Source organism: Balaenoptera ricei, chromosome 10 (genome assembly GCF_028023285.1).
Source record: "Balaenoptera ricei isolate mBalRic1 chromosome 10, mBalRic1.hap2, whole genome shotgun sequence".
Classification (NCBI taxonomy): domain Eukaryota; kingdom Metazoa; phylum Chordata; class Mammalia; order Artiodactyla; family Balaenopteridae; genus Balaenoptera; species Balaenoptera ricei.
The window spans coordinates 95,897,664-95,910,772 of record NC_082648.1 but is presented as its reverse complement, the minus strand read 5'-3'; the positions used below and the strand labels follow the sequence as shown (position 1 = coordinate 95,910,772).

General features: G+C 56.2%; 1 protein-coding gene across 1 annotated transcript in view; it reads right to left on the bottom strand.

The window, feature by feature from the left end:
- Positions 1-5,785: 5,785 nt before the first annotated feature.
- The window catches only part of CYTH4 (cytohesin 4), a 30,171-nt gene continuing 22,847 nt past the window's right edge, over positions 5,786-13,109 (bottom strand). Inside the window, exons 9-13 of the mRNA XM_059934844.1 lie at positions 11,179-11,290; positions 9,675-9,751; positions 9,227-9,298; positions 8,562-8,716; positions 5,786-7,763 (exon numbers count right to left, since the gene is read on the bottom strand). Of these exons, the coding sequence (XP_059790827.1) occupies positions 7,691-7,763; positions 8,562-8,716; positions 9,227-9,298; positions 9,675-9,751; positions 11,179-11,290 (489 nt within the window). The 3' untranslated portion in view covers positions 5,786-7,690. The remainder of the gene's footprint in view (positions 7,764-8,561; positions 8,717-9,226; positions 9,299-9,674; positions 9,752-11,178; positions 11,291-13,109) is intronic.

Genomic DNA, 13,109 nt, shown 5'->3' with positions numbered 1-13,109 from the left:
AGAATATATAACATGGTACAGGGTGGGTGAACAACTCATCCTGGTTTGCCCTGGACTTTCTCAGTTATGGCTCTGAGAGTGCATTCCAGGAAAGCCCTTGGTCCTGACAAGTGAGGACAATTGGTCATCCTAATTACAATGGGCATTAGTGCTGCAGTCCAAGTATTTCTATTCTCCCTTCTTGATAAGCAGGTGGTAGAAGGGTAACTCTCTGGCTCCTTGACTTGCTTTGGCCAATGAAATGTGAGCAGAAGTGATAACATGTCCAGACAGTACTCCCAGTGGCCTGTGTCAGGGTGGCACCTCCCCAGCCTGGGTCCCTGAGTGACTGTGATAAACAGAGGCCCCTGTCCAACACCCCACTGAACATACAGTGTGAGCAAGGCGTAAACTCTTATGTGTGAAGCTGCTGAGATCTGGGGGTTATTTGTTACCACAGCATAAACTAGCCTGTGCAGACTGGTACACATGGGGAAATATCGATTCCATGGAGTTAAGGACTTGTTACAAACTTGTCTGTGCAGTAGAAGCATTGCAGAGATGTAACATATAGAGTGTATAGGTGTGCTGGAAATAATCTGAAATGTTTATGATATCAGGTAGAAGAACTCTTGATCTAAGTTTTTTTTTTTTCTTCTTGATCATTGCATTTTCCAATTTTCTCCAATGAACATGTTTTATTCTTTTTTAATAGAGGATATTTTATTCAAAAAATAATTTCTTTGGGTCAAAGCTGGGTCCTTTCTGGGCTCTTTCATTTTACTGAATGAAAATCTTTTGGAGGAAACAGGAAGAGAAGAGAGTTAAGCTTTAGTTTCAAGAGATCAAGGGGATTGTAAAGGTCATGGATTAATCCTCCACTTCTGCTGGAAACTCCCTGCAGGTTCCTGGCTCCTCCTGGCCTCAACAGCTCAACAAAAACAAGTTGATCAGATGCTGCTTCCTGGCCATGTAACTCTGGGCAAGTCACAAACTCACTGAGCCTCCACATCCTCATCTGTTAAATGGGAATAATCCTGTCTCCCTCGTGGGCTACTGGGAGGATAGATGAGATGAAGGATGCTCAATAAATGTTGGTACCTTCTGCCTCTGTCTTCCTCGCGGAGCCTCCGTGGTGGCTGACCCCTTAGCACATGTCCTTTGACCTCTGTGAGCCTCAGTTTCCTCATGAAGAAGGGGAAGGATGATTTTACAGGCCAAGGAATTCCTGGATGGAGCTGGAGGTCTCTTTGCGGAAGCAGAGAGATGGGGAGAACGAGGGGGCTTGTGGGCCTTGGAGTCCAGCAGCAGAATCAAATCTCACACCCTCCTTTGAGCCTGGCAGCCCCAGGCTATGAAGCCAGAAGGACTACCTGCAAACAGCCTCCAGCCCCGCCTGTCTCCTGCTGTGACCTCTTCCCCTTCCCCATCCAGATAGAGTGTAACTGCTCGCTGGCCAGCCTGGTCCCAGCTTCTGTTCAACTCCAACTGCTGCTGTTCTAGGCACAGGCCCCCTCTGTGCCCAGTGAACAGTTCACCGCTCCCCAGCCGTGCCACGCTGCTGTGTGAGGGCTCCAGGCATTTCCCTGCACAGTCCTTGCCATGTCCCCCCAACTGCCTGGCAGATGTCCCTCCTCACCCCCGACAGCCCCTCTTCCACTGGTCCTCCCAGGCGCTGCAGGCCCCCTTCCCACACCCCTACTGCAGCCCCCAGCCCTCTGCCCCGCGAGGAGATCATTCCTGCCTCCTCTGTCTGCCCTGCCTCCGGCCTCTGACTCTGATTCATTCTTGTTTCTCCTGGAGCCCAGTACCAGCCTGGAACCTGGTACCGGAAGAGCATGTTCTCTGGAAATGAGGCCCTGTGGAATCTGGCTTGTCTCCTGGAGGGAAGTTGGTAGATTTCAGGCAGAGGAGGCTGTGCTCACAGCTGTCTGGAAGAAGCCAAATTAGGTAGGAATGACACTGCCAGACAGGGAGAGGGAGGAAAGGCCCTGGCTTGGTGGGCATCTGTCCTCCCTGGTGAATGTGGGACCAGAGAGGGTCAGCCACTTGTCTAAGGCCACGCAGCAATTTGGGGCCAGGCCAGGACTTCGACCCAGATCTGTCTCACTCTGAAGCTTCGCTCTTCAGCCATTCTGGGGAGGTTTGGTGGGGTGGGGGGCGGGCAGGGGATGCTGGCTGGAGTGGCTAGGTCTCTGCTGACCCTTGAGGACCAGGCTCTCAGGACAGTTGGTGTGGTCCTTCCATTGCCGAAGGACGGCTCCAGGCTGGCAGAGCCCGGGTGGGAGGAGGCCTGTCTTTGATTCTTTGATGCTCACACTTTGTGGACCCCTGGGGAGCGCCTGAGTCATCGCTGAGCTGGCAAACATATTTAGCTCCTTTCATCGTCTCTAATAAATCAATTTCTCCAGGTCTCTCACACCTGCCGCTCGACTCCTGGCTGCCTGCCCCCCATTTCCTGGCCCTGGGCATCCGGGAGCAGGGTCCCAGGGCCAGCTCTGCGCTTCCAGGCCAGAAGCGCTCCTACTTCCCAGGCACTGGGCAGGGGTCCCCCTTGCCCCCTCCTGCTCCACCCCAGGCCATCCAGTGCCAAGCTTGTTCTCCCTCTTTCTGTGATGGCCTAGTTCAGCAGCCATGTTACTGGATCCCCAGCCAGAGCTTCATGACAAGGGGCACGATGGCCTTGGAGACGCAAGGGACTGCAGCATCGTGCACACAGCTCAGCCCCTGGCAGGGCCCAGCCCCCCTCAACCTTTCTTCCTCTTGCTTTGGGGGCTTGTTTTGGGGGCTCAAGGCAGTTCCAGAAATACATTGCCTTATCAAGCATCTTTGTTTTGGCTCCTCCTGGCTGGAAGAGCCAGGCCTCCATTTATCTTACCTTTCATGGGCACTTCTGCCAAGAAGCCTACCCAGGGCTTCCCTGGTGGCGCAGTGGTTGAGAATCTGCCTGCCAATGCAGGGGACATGGGTTCGAGCCCTGGTCCGGGAAGATCCCACGTGCCGCGGAGCAACTAGGCCCGTGAGCCACAATTGCTGAGCCTGTGCATCTGGAGCCTGTGCTCCGCAACGAGAGGCTGTGATAGTGAGACGCCCGCGCACCACGATGAAGAGTGGCCCCCACTTGCCGCAACTAGAGAAAGCCCTCACACAGTAACGAAGACCCAACACAGCCATAAATAAATAAATAAAATAAAATAAAATAAAAATTAAAAAAAAAATACAAGGTGTTATAGAAGCACTAGAAAAAAAAAAAAGAAAAAGAAGCCTACCCAGATCTATGACCCCCCAACCCCTCCCAAATCTTTCCTCCTCCAGTGGTCCAGCCTGTTTTGTATCTCCATAAAAGCATGTACCTAGGGCTTCCCTGGTGGTGCAGTGGTTGAGAATCTGCCTGCTAATGCAGAGGACACGGGTTCGAGCCCTGGTCTGGGAAGATCCCACATGCCGCGGAGCGGCTGGGCCCGTGGGCCACAATTGCTGAGCCTGCGCGTCTGGAGCCTGTGCTCCGCAATGACAGAGGCTGCGATGGTGAGAGGCCCGCGCACTGCGATGAAGAGTGGCCCCCGCTTGCCGCAACAAGAGAAAGCCCTCGCACAGAAACGAAGACCCAACACAGCCATAAAAAAAAAAAAAAAAAAAAAAAAAAAGTCAAATTCTCCAGAGAATTCCCCTCTCAATTGCTGTATTAGTTAGGGTAACACTAGCTGCAAAAACAAACAAACCCAAAATAATAAAAACAGCTCAAACACAATAGAATTTAAAAAAAAAAAAGCATGTACCTAGTTTGCCTTGTGATGGATAATAATAGTAGCATGTAACCCTGAGTAGGTACTCAACACTGTTCTAAGTATTTTGCATATATTCTATCATTATCATTTTATAGATGGGAAATCTGAGGCTCAGAGTGCTTAGGAAACTTGCTTAAGACACAGGGTAGAGTTGGGCCTTGAACCCAGGGCCTCCGGATGGCCTCACTACTGCCCCCTGTGGCCTATTACATACAGTACGTGGCTTTTGTGGCACCTTCTCACTTGACACCCACCCTGCCACACACAACAGTCTCAATTCATCCCAGGGCAGGCGCTGCCTGGTACCCATGTCTGAGACTCCCTTGCACAGAGAAGTCCCCGCTAAAGGTTTGTGTCCTAGAACTCACCTGTCCTAGAACCCTTCAAGGAGGAAGATCACATCTAGAGAGGGTAAGCTACTAGTTCAGGGTCCCACAGCCAGAAAGCCAGAGCCCAGGGTATCCCGACTCCTAGGCTGTGCAGGGCTGACTGCGCCTGGCATGAGGGGAGAGGGAAGGCCCATGCTTATCTGTGCCTGTGGGCGTCTGGGCCTGCTCGAGCCCGCAGGTCCTAGTCGACCAGGTGCATCCCTCTCCGGGAGGCCCAGTTCAAGGCTCTACTCTGGGTTGAGGCCTCATCCCTGAAAGGGGCAGCCGGTCCCATCTCCGGTCTGGCTGCGTCGTGGAACCTCTCATCCACGGGTGGTGGGAGCCCCCTGCTGCCCAGAGTGAAGAGTGGCAGAAGGGTGGGAAGGTGGGCAGAGGCCATGGGAGCAGGGGAGTCCTGGGCCAGCAAGTCAGAGCTGGACCAGATTGCGATGCGGCCCTGCCCGCCTCTCTAGCCACGCCCCCACCCCTCACCGCCGCACCACCGTTCCCACAGTTCCCTGCACCCCCAGATATTTGCATCTCCTGATGTGGAGCCCCAGAGGGCCTTTTCAGTTGACTTCAGTCTAATCAAGAATTCTTGTGCAACCTCCTGTGTGCCAGGCACGGAGCAGTGACAGTCTGGCGTGTGAGGAATTTGCAGTCAGTGTGTGTGTGGTGGGGAGGAGCAGACATGAGGTGAGCTCACTGCAACATCAAGTGTATGTCCTTTCTCCCACCTGATTGCCAACACTCAAGCACAGCTCCTTTGTGAAGCCCAGCCCAGCCCAGCCCTCCACCAACCCCTGTGCTCCACTCTATATAACAGGCAAGTGTTGGCCTGGGCTGTCACTGCTCGTTTGCACCTGTCTTCCCCAGCAGACCGAGCTCCCTTTGAGGGCAAGGGCTTTACCTTCATCATCTTTGGATCTCTGGTTCTGTGTGTGGAACCTGGTACATAGTAGGTGCTCCATAAGCCTGGGCCAAATGAAAGCATGTTGATCAGTCCAACACCTTAAGGTCTTCAAGGAGGGGCTCAACGGTGGAATTTCAGGCAGGGGGCTGGGTTAAGGTGTAGGGGCCACCTCAGTGCCTTACACATCTGAGGGTGCTGCCTAGAGTCCTAAAATTCAGGACCACCAAAATGTAAGCTCCATGCGGACAGGGATTCTGTCTTGTTCCACCAGTGCCTGGAACACTGTAGGTACTTAATAAACATTGTGGAAAGTACAAATAAATGAAGATGACCAAATTCAAGTCCCTCTGTAACACCCCAAGTGATCATTGGAGCCAATCTGTACTTGCATCCTTCTGCAGACAGGGAGCTTATTACCTATCTCCTGAGCAGCATTCTTTCTCTCTTTAGACAGCGCAGCCTATTGGGAAGTTCTTTTGCTTTCCCCCGGCCTTGGCAGAACCAGTGCACTCCTGCCCATGCTCGGAGGGACCTCTGACACAAATCCAGCCCCTGGAGATCTGCCCAATGTGGCAGCCCCAGTGCCCAGAGGATGAGGGTCCAGGGTCCTTGGAGTGTCCACTCTTCCCTGTCTGGCCCTCCTGCACTCCGGCTGGGAAAAGGATGAAGGTGAAGGGGCAGGGTGGGCTCAAGGATGGGAGATGTAGTCACAGGCAGGACAGAGCCCCACTCACGAGTTGAATCATGAGCTTTATTCTCTATTCTGAGTGATTCCCAGAACAGCCACTCATGCCCAGAAAATCCCCTGTTCCACCCTCTCAATGATGGGGGCGGGGGGAAGCTGAGGACCAGAGAGGGGAAGGAAGTGGACTAAGATCACACAGCCAGCGTATAACCAGGGGCAGGAGAGAACCTCAGAGCCCACGACGCCTGGCTGCCCCTTCAGGGGCCAAATGAGGCAGCAGGGGTGGCGCTCAGCTCCCAGGCTGACATGGAGTCTGTGGAAGGCCTCAAACGTCCTGTAAGGCTTCTTCCTGCAGGTGCCCCACCAGATCCTCCTCAGTGCAATATCATTACCAGGTTCTTGCACACCTCCAGAGACAGGGCTCTCACCACTGCAAGGCAGCTACTCTATCCTGACACCCTGGAGAGTGTGCATGTGTGTGGGAGGTGGAGGGGAGGAGAGGTTGCCTCCCTTCCCGGGGGGAATCCACCTTGCTCCGGCTTGCCCACGCAGGCTGGGAGTGGGGCAGAGGTAACCCCATATCCTGCTTTCCTGCCAGGGAACTTCCCTCCAGACACACCCCCAGGGCCTGTGCGACGGGGTGAGAGGTGCTACTGAGAAGAAACCTGTTCGTGGAATCCTCCTCCAGGCTGGAATCTCCCTGGAGAGCTGCCTGCCTGTGGGCTGGGAAGTCAGTTCCACTCTTGATGGTGCTACTCCCGAGGATCTCAGGATGCTGGAACCCTGCTCACCACCACGGGAGCCCTGGGCAGTGGTCCAGCAGGGAAGCTGTAGCTGAGACTCTGCTACAAGCTTCTGTGTCACTCACTGGCGTGGCCGCTGCCTCCAGGCAGCCCTCTTGGTAACCACAGCTCACAAAGCTCTCTTCTTGACTTCTTGGTTGTACCGCCAGTTCCGCCTGAGTACATCTGTCTGGGATGCTGTCTGCCATTTTCTTGAGGAGTCCCACCCGCCCCTTCTCTAAGATGGACATCCTTGAGGATGGAGCCCACTCTGCTCTCTGCCTCCCAGCAGCCTTCAGTCCAGAGCCCCCTCCAGCTCTGGTGCAGACATCTCCAGCCAGAAGCTCCTTGGGAGACCCAGTCCAATCCTGTCCTTCTACCGAGAGGAAGCAGTCTCAGAGGAGGGAGGTGGCCAGCTCACGCCCTACTGGGACCTACCTAAGGCCATTGCTGGCAGGTTGGAGGTTGCAGTGGGGGCGGTGCACAGAGCCAGAAGGGCCAAGACATTTTTCTCCAAACACCGCACTTTTCCAGGAACCAGAGAAGGAGGGTGACTTGGCCGAGGGCACACAGCAAGTTGGAGACAGAGCTGGGACTGAGACTGTGGCATCGGGGCTTCTAGTCCAGTGCTCTCGGGTCTCCCAGAGGTCTTATCGGTGGGTCTGAGATGTGTACGTGTGTCCCTTGGGCAGGGAAGGCCAAGCCCCAGCTGAGGACGGGGGAGGGGCTGGCCGAGAAACGCCCTAAGCAGAGGGAGGAGGCATCACCATGGCGGAGGGTAGGAAGCACGCAGGCCCCTCCTGCTCTGAGGGCTGACAGCATTTCAGAGGGCAAGGAGACATCTGACAGGAGAGGAAACTGAGCCCCAGAGAGAGGGCCGGGTGCCGGGTTCTGGGCTGCTTTCCTCACCCCTTACTGCGGTGGACTTGGGGCTGGGGCGGGGCCTTTCCTGGGTGTCCAAGGCCAGCGGCCTCATGGTTGGGCTTTGAGCCCTCGGTGGTTCCCACCCACCCTCTTTCTTGAGCCCTTCCTCCCCTCTGCTGTCAGTTTGAAGTGAAGGGGGTTGAAGGAGGATGTCTGCGGGCCAGGAAAGGGTGCCCTGGGGTGGGAGGTAGGTCTCCAGGTACCACAGGTCACGGGGTTCCCAGGACGCCGGGCACCACCTCCCAGGAAGCTCATTGCTTGCTGGCAATCTTCTTCTTCCGAGCAGAGACCAGGTCGTAGAAGGGGACACGGGTGATGCTGGCTCTGGAGTGAGAGTAGGTGAAAAGATTTCAGGGCTGGGCAGGCTGACTTAAAGAGTCTCATATCCCAGGGAGGGGTCGGCCTGCCCTGCCTCAGGGGAAAAGCCAGATGACCCCAGTAAGGACCAAGCCAGGGTGTGTCCAGCTTCGAGGGCCTAACCCAGAGTCCCACGGGCGGGGCCGGAGCGGGTGAGGCTTGAGGCCTGAGAGCCTTGGGAATTCTGCCCCCAAATGTCTTTGGACCCCTCTCCAGGCTCCCATCAGACTCTCAGAAGGAGGTGACAAGAGCCCAGGTGGAACCAGCAGAACTGCTTGCTGGTCCCAGCTCTGCCCCTCACTGGCTGTGTGGCCCTGGGCAAGTCCCTCCCCTCTCTGGGCCTCAGTCCTCATCCGTAAAACGGAGGTGAGCGTGGCTTTGGCCTGACGTGCCCCCTTGTTTTTGCCTGCACTGCTCGTTCCACCTAGAAAGGCCTCCTCTCCACCTCCATCAGGTCTTTCCAGGGCCACTTTGGATCCTGATGTTAACAGGCGCTGGGCAAAGAGCTTTACAGGCAACATCTCCTGTGATCCTCCACCATCCCTATGAAGTTGGTGCCTCTCTCCCCTGTGTCCTGGACCTGGCACTGTGCCGGCCCAGAGGGGATGCTCACAGAATATGTGTGGAAGGGATTTGCATGCCAGAAACAGGAGGGAGATTCTAGAGTTAGCCCTCTTTACAGACAAGGAAACTGGGCTCCAAGAGAAGCAGGTGCTTCTGGAAGGTAACAGGAGACACCTCCCCACCAGTCCGGCCACCCATTACCGAATGGCCTTGATCCATTGGTCCCGCTCCTCAGCGCTGGAGGCTGAGATCCGGTAGGACTCATGCTTGCCCTCTACCACTTTGCCGTCGCCATCTGTCTTGCAGGCCTTTATCTTCTGGCCCCGGCAGCTGGGGTTGTAGAGCTCCAGGCAGAACTGTGGGGAAGTGGCCAGGTGAAGGCAGGGCAGGGGTGGGAGGAAAGGGCTGCTATACTGGGCTCTCCGGGAGGCTCAGACAGGCCTAGACACTTGGGCAAGACCAGTGCTCGGATGAGCGGTAGGACATACCCGACCCCCGGGCCTTCCTGTGAGAGGCAAAGGGGCAGAAGCTGCAGCTCCTCACGTTGAGAACTTATTATGTGCCTGGCTCGACCTAAATCCATGATTCTTCTTAAAATCCCCAGTTGACAGATGGGGAAACTGAGGCTCAGAAATGAGCAGAGACTTACTGAACGTCCCTGAGCCAGCGTCAGGAGGAGGCTCTGAGAGTCAGCGAGGCCAGGCCCCCTTGATGCCATTGACCTGCCCCCAGGATCCACAGCCCCAGGAGGGAGACTGAGGCAACCCTGAGCCACCCGGAAGGTGTGATGGGCACGCCCTCTCCTCCCACCCTGATTTGGAAATTCCGCAGCCGCTCCGGCCTCGGGCCTCCGTACCGATACCTACTGGCTTCTTGGGGTCATCCACCTTCTGCACTGAGAGGTTCTCAAGGGGTATGATTCCCCGGGGCTCCTTGTCCTGCAGGGGGACAGGAGACAAGGTCAGGATCTGCAAATGGAGCTTCAAAGCCAAAGGCAGGGAGTGACCTTGGGGGCTCCCTAGACCCAGAGAGAAGTGTGCCCATCTCCCCAGACTCTGTGCAGCCCTGGAGAGGGCAGGGGAGCAGCACGGGAAGAGCCCCGGCTGGGAGTCAGGAGGCCTGACGTTAAGCCCCGGCTCTGCCTTGCACCTTGGCCCAGCCCCTTCCCTTCTTTGTAGCTCAGTTTTCCCCATCTGTAAAATGGGTATGGAGGAGATCCGAAAGATCTCAAGGGGCCCCAAGCTCTGTCAATGGACCGCTTAGTGGGAGTCTGGAAAGGGTTTGGGGGGAGGGGCGGGGCAGGGTAAGGCTCACAGTGGTGAACTCAAAGTAGTAGAGGCAGCTGTCCGTCAGGATGAACCAGCGTCGTTTCCACGTCTTCACGCGGCCGCCTGCGAAAGCCAATGGCGGAGTCAGTCAGCCCTCCTCTGCCCTGGGCCACCAGCACTTCCTTCCACGGAAGAGCAGGGCCTCAGATACTCTCCTCTGGGCCCCCACTTGAGCAGCAAGCCCCCAACCCCTTGCCTGCCGCATCTTCCCCCTTATCTATCCCTTCCCGACTTAAAACCTGAGTGGCTCTATCACCCCCGCACTGCCCCTGAGCTGCCTGACCCAGGCTCCTCCATGATCAGGCCCTGGGGCAGGCTGGTCATTCCCTGCACTTTCCTGCTGCCCTCACCCCTCCGTTCATGCCTTGGCCCGCTCCCTGCTTGGCACTGTGCTAAGCCTTTCATCTTTCATTTGCCAGGCAATGTTCTAGAGATTTAAAAAAACTTTCACTTTCTAATCCCTATAACCACCTATGAGGAGGGGACCATTATTAACCCCATTTCACAGATGAGGAGACTGAGGTACAGAGAGGCTACGTCATCTACTCGAGGTCTGGCTGCAGAGCTGGGATTCGAACCCCAGTGTCCCAGCCCCAGAGCCCAAGTGCTTGGCTTCCCACACATTTAACTGTCCCAGGGATGATTATCCCCATTTTGCAGCTGTGGAAACTCAGGCTGAGGATGGGTGGAGGAGCAGGGATCTGTGACTTAGAGCCGCCCCGGGACTGAGGACAGTCAGTTGGGCAAGAAAGGAGGCTGCAGTCTGCAGGGGGGTCAACTGGGAGGTGGGTCTGGAGAGATGGAGGGCTTGGATGGGCACCCCAGGCCAGGGCCCCTGCTCCAACACGAGGCGTCTGTCCTCCCCTGCTCTGGAAGACCACTGTGCCTGGCTGGGCTGCTCCTGCTGGGGCGGCGCCCAGGAGTGTGTGGGGGTGGCAGGGGCATGCGGCCGGGCCCTGCAGTTCCCCTGCCAGATCCTCCAGCTGCAGCTGTGGCACCCGCCACAGCTCCCCTCTGCAGGCCCGAGGCCCTCCGTGTCCCCTAGTCCCATTGAGGGGAGGCTCCCCGAGCCACATCCTGTCACAGTCCCTCCCTCTGTCTTTCAAGGACACCCAGCACTCTGCCCACCAAAATCCGCCACTGGCTGGCTGTGTGGCCCTGGTCAGATGCCCTAACCTCACTGGGTCTGGGCTTCCTCAGAATCGCTGCAGGAAGAATGACCTGCGGTTGAAGCGTTTATCTATGAATCAGTCAGCTTCCCGTCCCCACTTCCTGCTTATCGTTCCCCTCCTGCACTGTCCCCTCATCCCCAAGACAGACAGATGGACGGATGGGACAGGCAGACTGCTGCTCCAGGGGTCAGGAGACCTGGGGCTGACCTGACTGCACCCCCGAGGCTGCATGTCAAGTGCATGAGTGTGGCAGCCGCGTTGCGTGAGGGTGCAGGCACGTCGGTGCATGTCCCCCAGCGTGCATGAGCACGTTCTCACCCAGCTTGAGCAGCCAGCCCTCGCGGTCGGGGTTGAAGAAGGTGTGAGTGAGGTCGTTGCCATCGTCCTCGGGGATGGAGAAGGGCTCACTCTTGATGCTGTCGAAGAGGTTCTGCCCCGAGAGAAGCGAGAGAAAGACCCGCTGTGACATTCATCCCAGTCCAGGGCCTGGGTCCAGCCTGTGTGGCCTCGGGCAGGTCACTGGCCCTCTGGGCAAACTCTTTCCCCTCCTGTTAGCTCCTCGTTGGTCCCTGGCTTTCTTGGGGGAAACCCTCCCTGGTCCCCCCAGGCCCAATGGTGCTCCCCTGTCCCCAACCCCATGTCATGCCTTCCCCTGTGCTATTGTAGAATGGAGCCGGTGGGGTGAGCCCCGTAGAGAGACCGCGCTGGCTGCCTCACCCATGGTCCCCACGCTGTCAGTATTTTGCTGTCAGTCTGCTTGCTGAGGCTGACTTCCCCAAGTAGATGGGGAGCTCCTCCAGGAAAGGCCTGGGTGTCATAACCCCAGAGCCTCCCCCAGGGCCTGGCCTAAAGCAGGTTAGCAACTGTTTGCTGACCGAGTGGCTGATGGTTCCCATCCCCCACCTTCCTGCTGGAATCCCAGCCAGTGGCAGGAGAACCGGGGCGGAACAAGAGCACCTGCTCAGTGTCAGGCCACCTGGGTTGAAATCCCAGCTTGGTCACTTGATGGCTGTGTGACCCTGGGCACATCCCTCAACCTCTCTGAGCTGCTCTGTCTTCATCTGAAGAATGGACAGTGCTGACCCCCAGTGTTCTAGGGAGAGTAAATGGACTACACTGGGGTCAGAGCCCCTCCCTGCCCCCAAGTCAAGGGGAAGATGATGAGGAGGAGAAGCCCCCACCTGCACCCTGACCACCCAGCACTGCTTAAGGGTCAGATGAGTGAGTCAGGGTCCATCACCCCCACATCTGAGAGTGTTGGAGACAGGATGCTTGGCTGGGATGTGTACACCCACACACAGGTTCACCAGTGTGCGTGCATGTGCACGTGCGTGCGTGTGCGCGCGCACACACACACACACACTCACTCACTCTGGGGCACAGCAGCCAGATTCAGGGCCTCTTTGGACAACATCTAAGGGGGAAGGGGTCTTCTCTTCCCTTAGGTGCAGTAGCTAGACTTCCAGGTGTACCGTGGGTTAGGGGACACAGACGACCTGCTAGGGAGCTGGAGATTGGCTGCCCATGTTGTGACTCAAGATGGGATGCTGACCTAGGCTCTTAAAGCCCCCTCTCCCAGGCAGAGACCAGAGACCTGTTCTAGGGGGTAGGAATTTTCCAGAAAGCAGATTTTAGTTCTCTATGGAGGACTTTCTAGAAGTTGGAGCTGCTAAAATATGGAAGGAGCAACCTTGTAGGGGTAATGAGTTCCTTGTCACTGGAAGTATGCAAGCCAGGGCGAAGACCTCCCTGTGGGAGAGTTGTGGATATTGGCAACAGATCACCCCTGTGTGTTTTGAACCCCCTGCCGTGGGGCACTGCGTTCCATAGATGACCTGCCCAGATTTCCGAGTGTTTGGAAAAAACATTCTAAATTGTCTAATTCTGCTGATTAAAACCAGACACAATGCTGGGTCTCTATCGTTGAGATAATGAAATCATTTCCTTCTGTTGCGGTTGTCTGTGCTGCTGTTCAGATGGTTTCCTCGAAATTTTAAACGAAAATTTTCCCAAGTACTGTTCGACTCCCCAAAGTTTTAGAAATGGTGTTTTCTGGTTTTTAAAGGTCTTTTCTGATCCAGGAGCTTAGGGGTGGCGGAGGGGTAAGAGATGGGGGCAGGAGAGTGCCGGCTGGAAGCAGGTTGTCCTGGGTTTGATGGAGTGGGCTCCGCTGGCTGTGGTGGGGTGAGTGGGGAAGAGCAGGGACCACTTTCTCTGTTTGGAGCCCCTGCATCCCTAGAGCAGCCGGG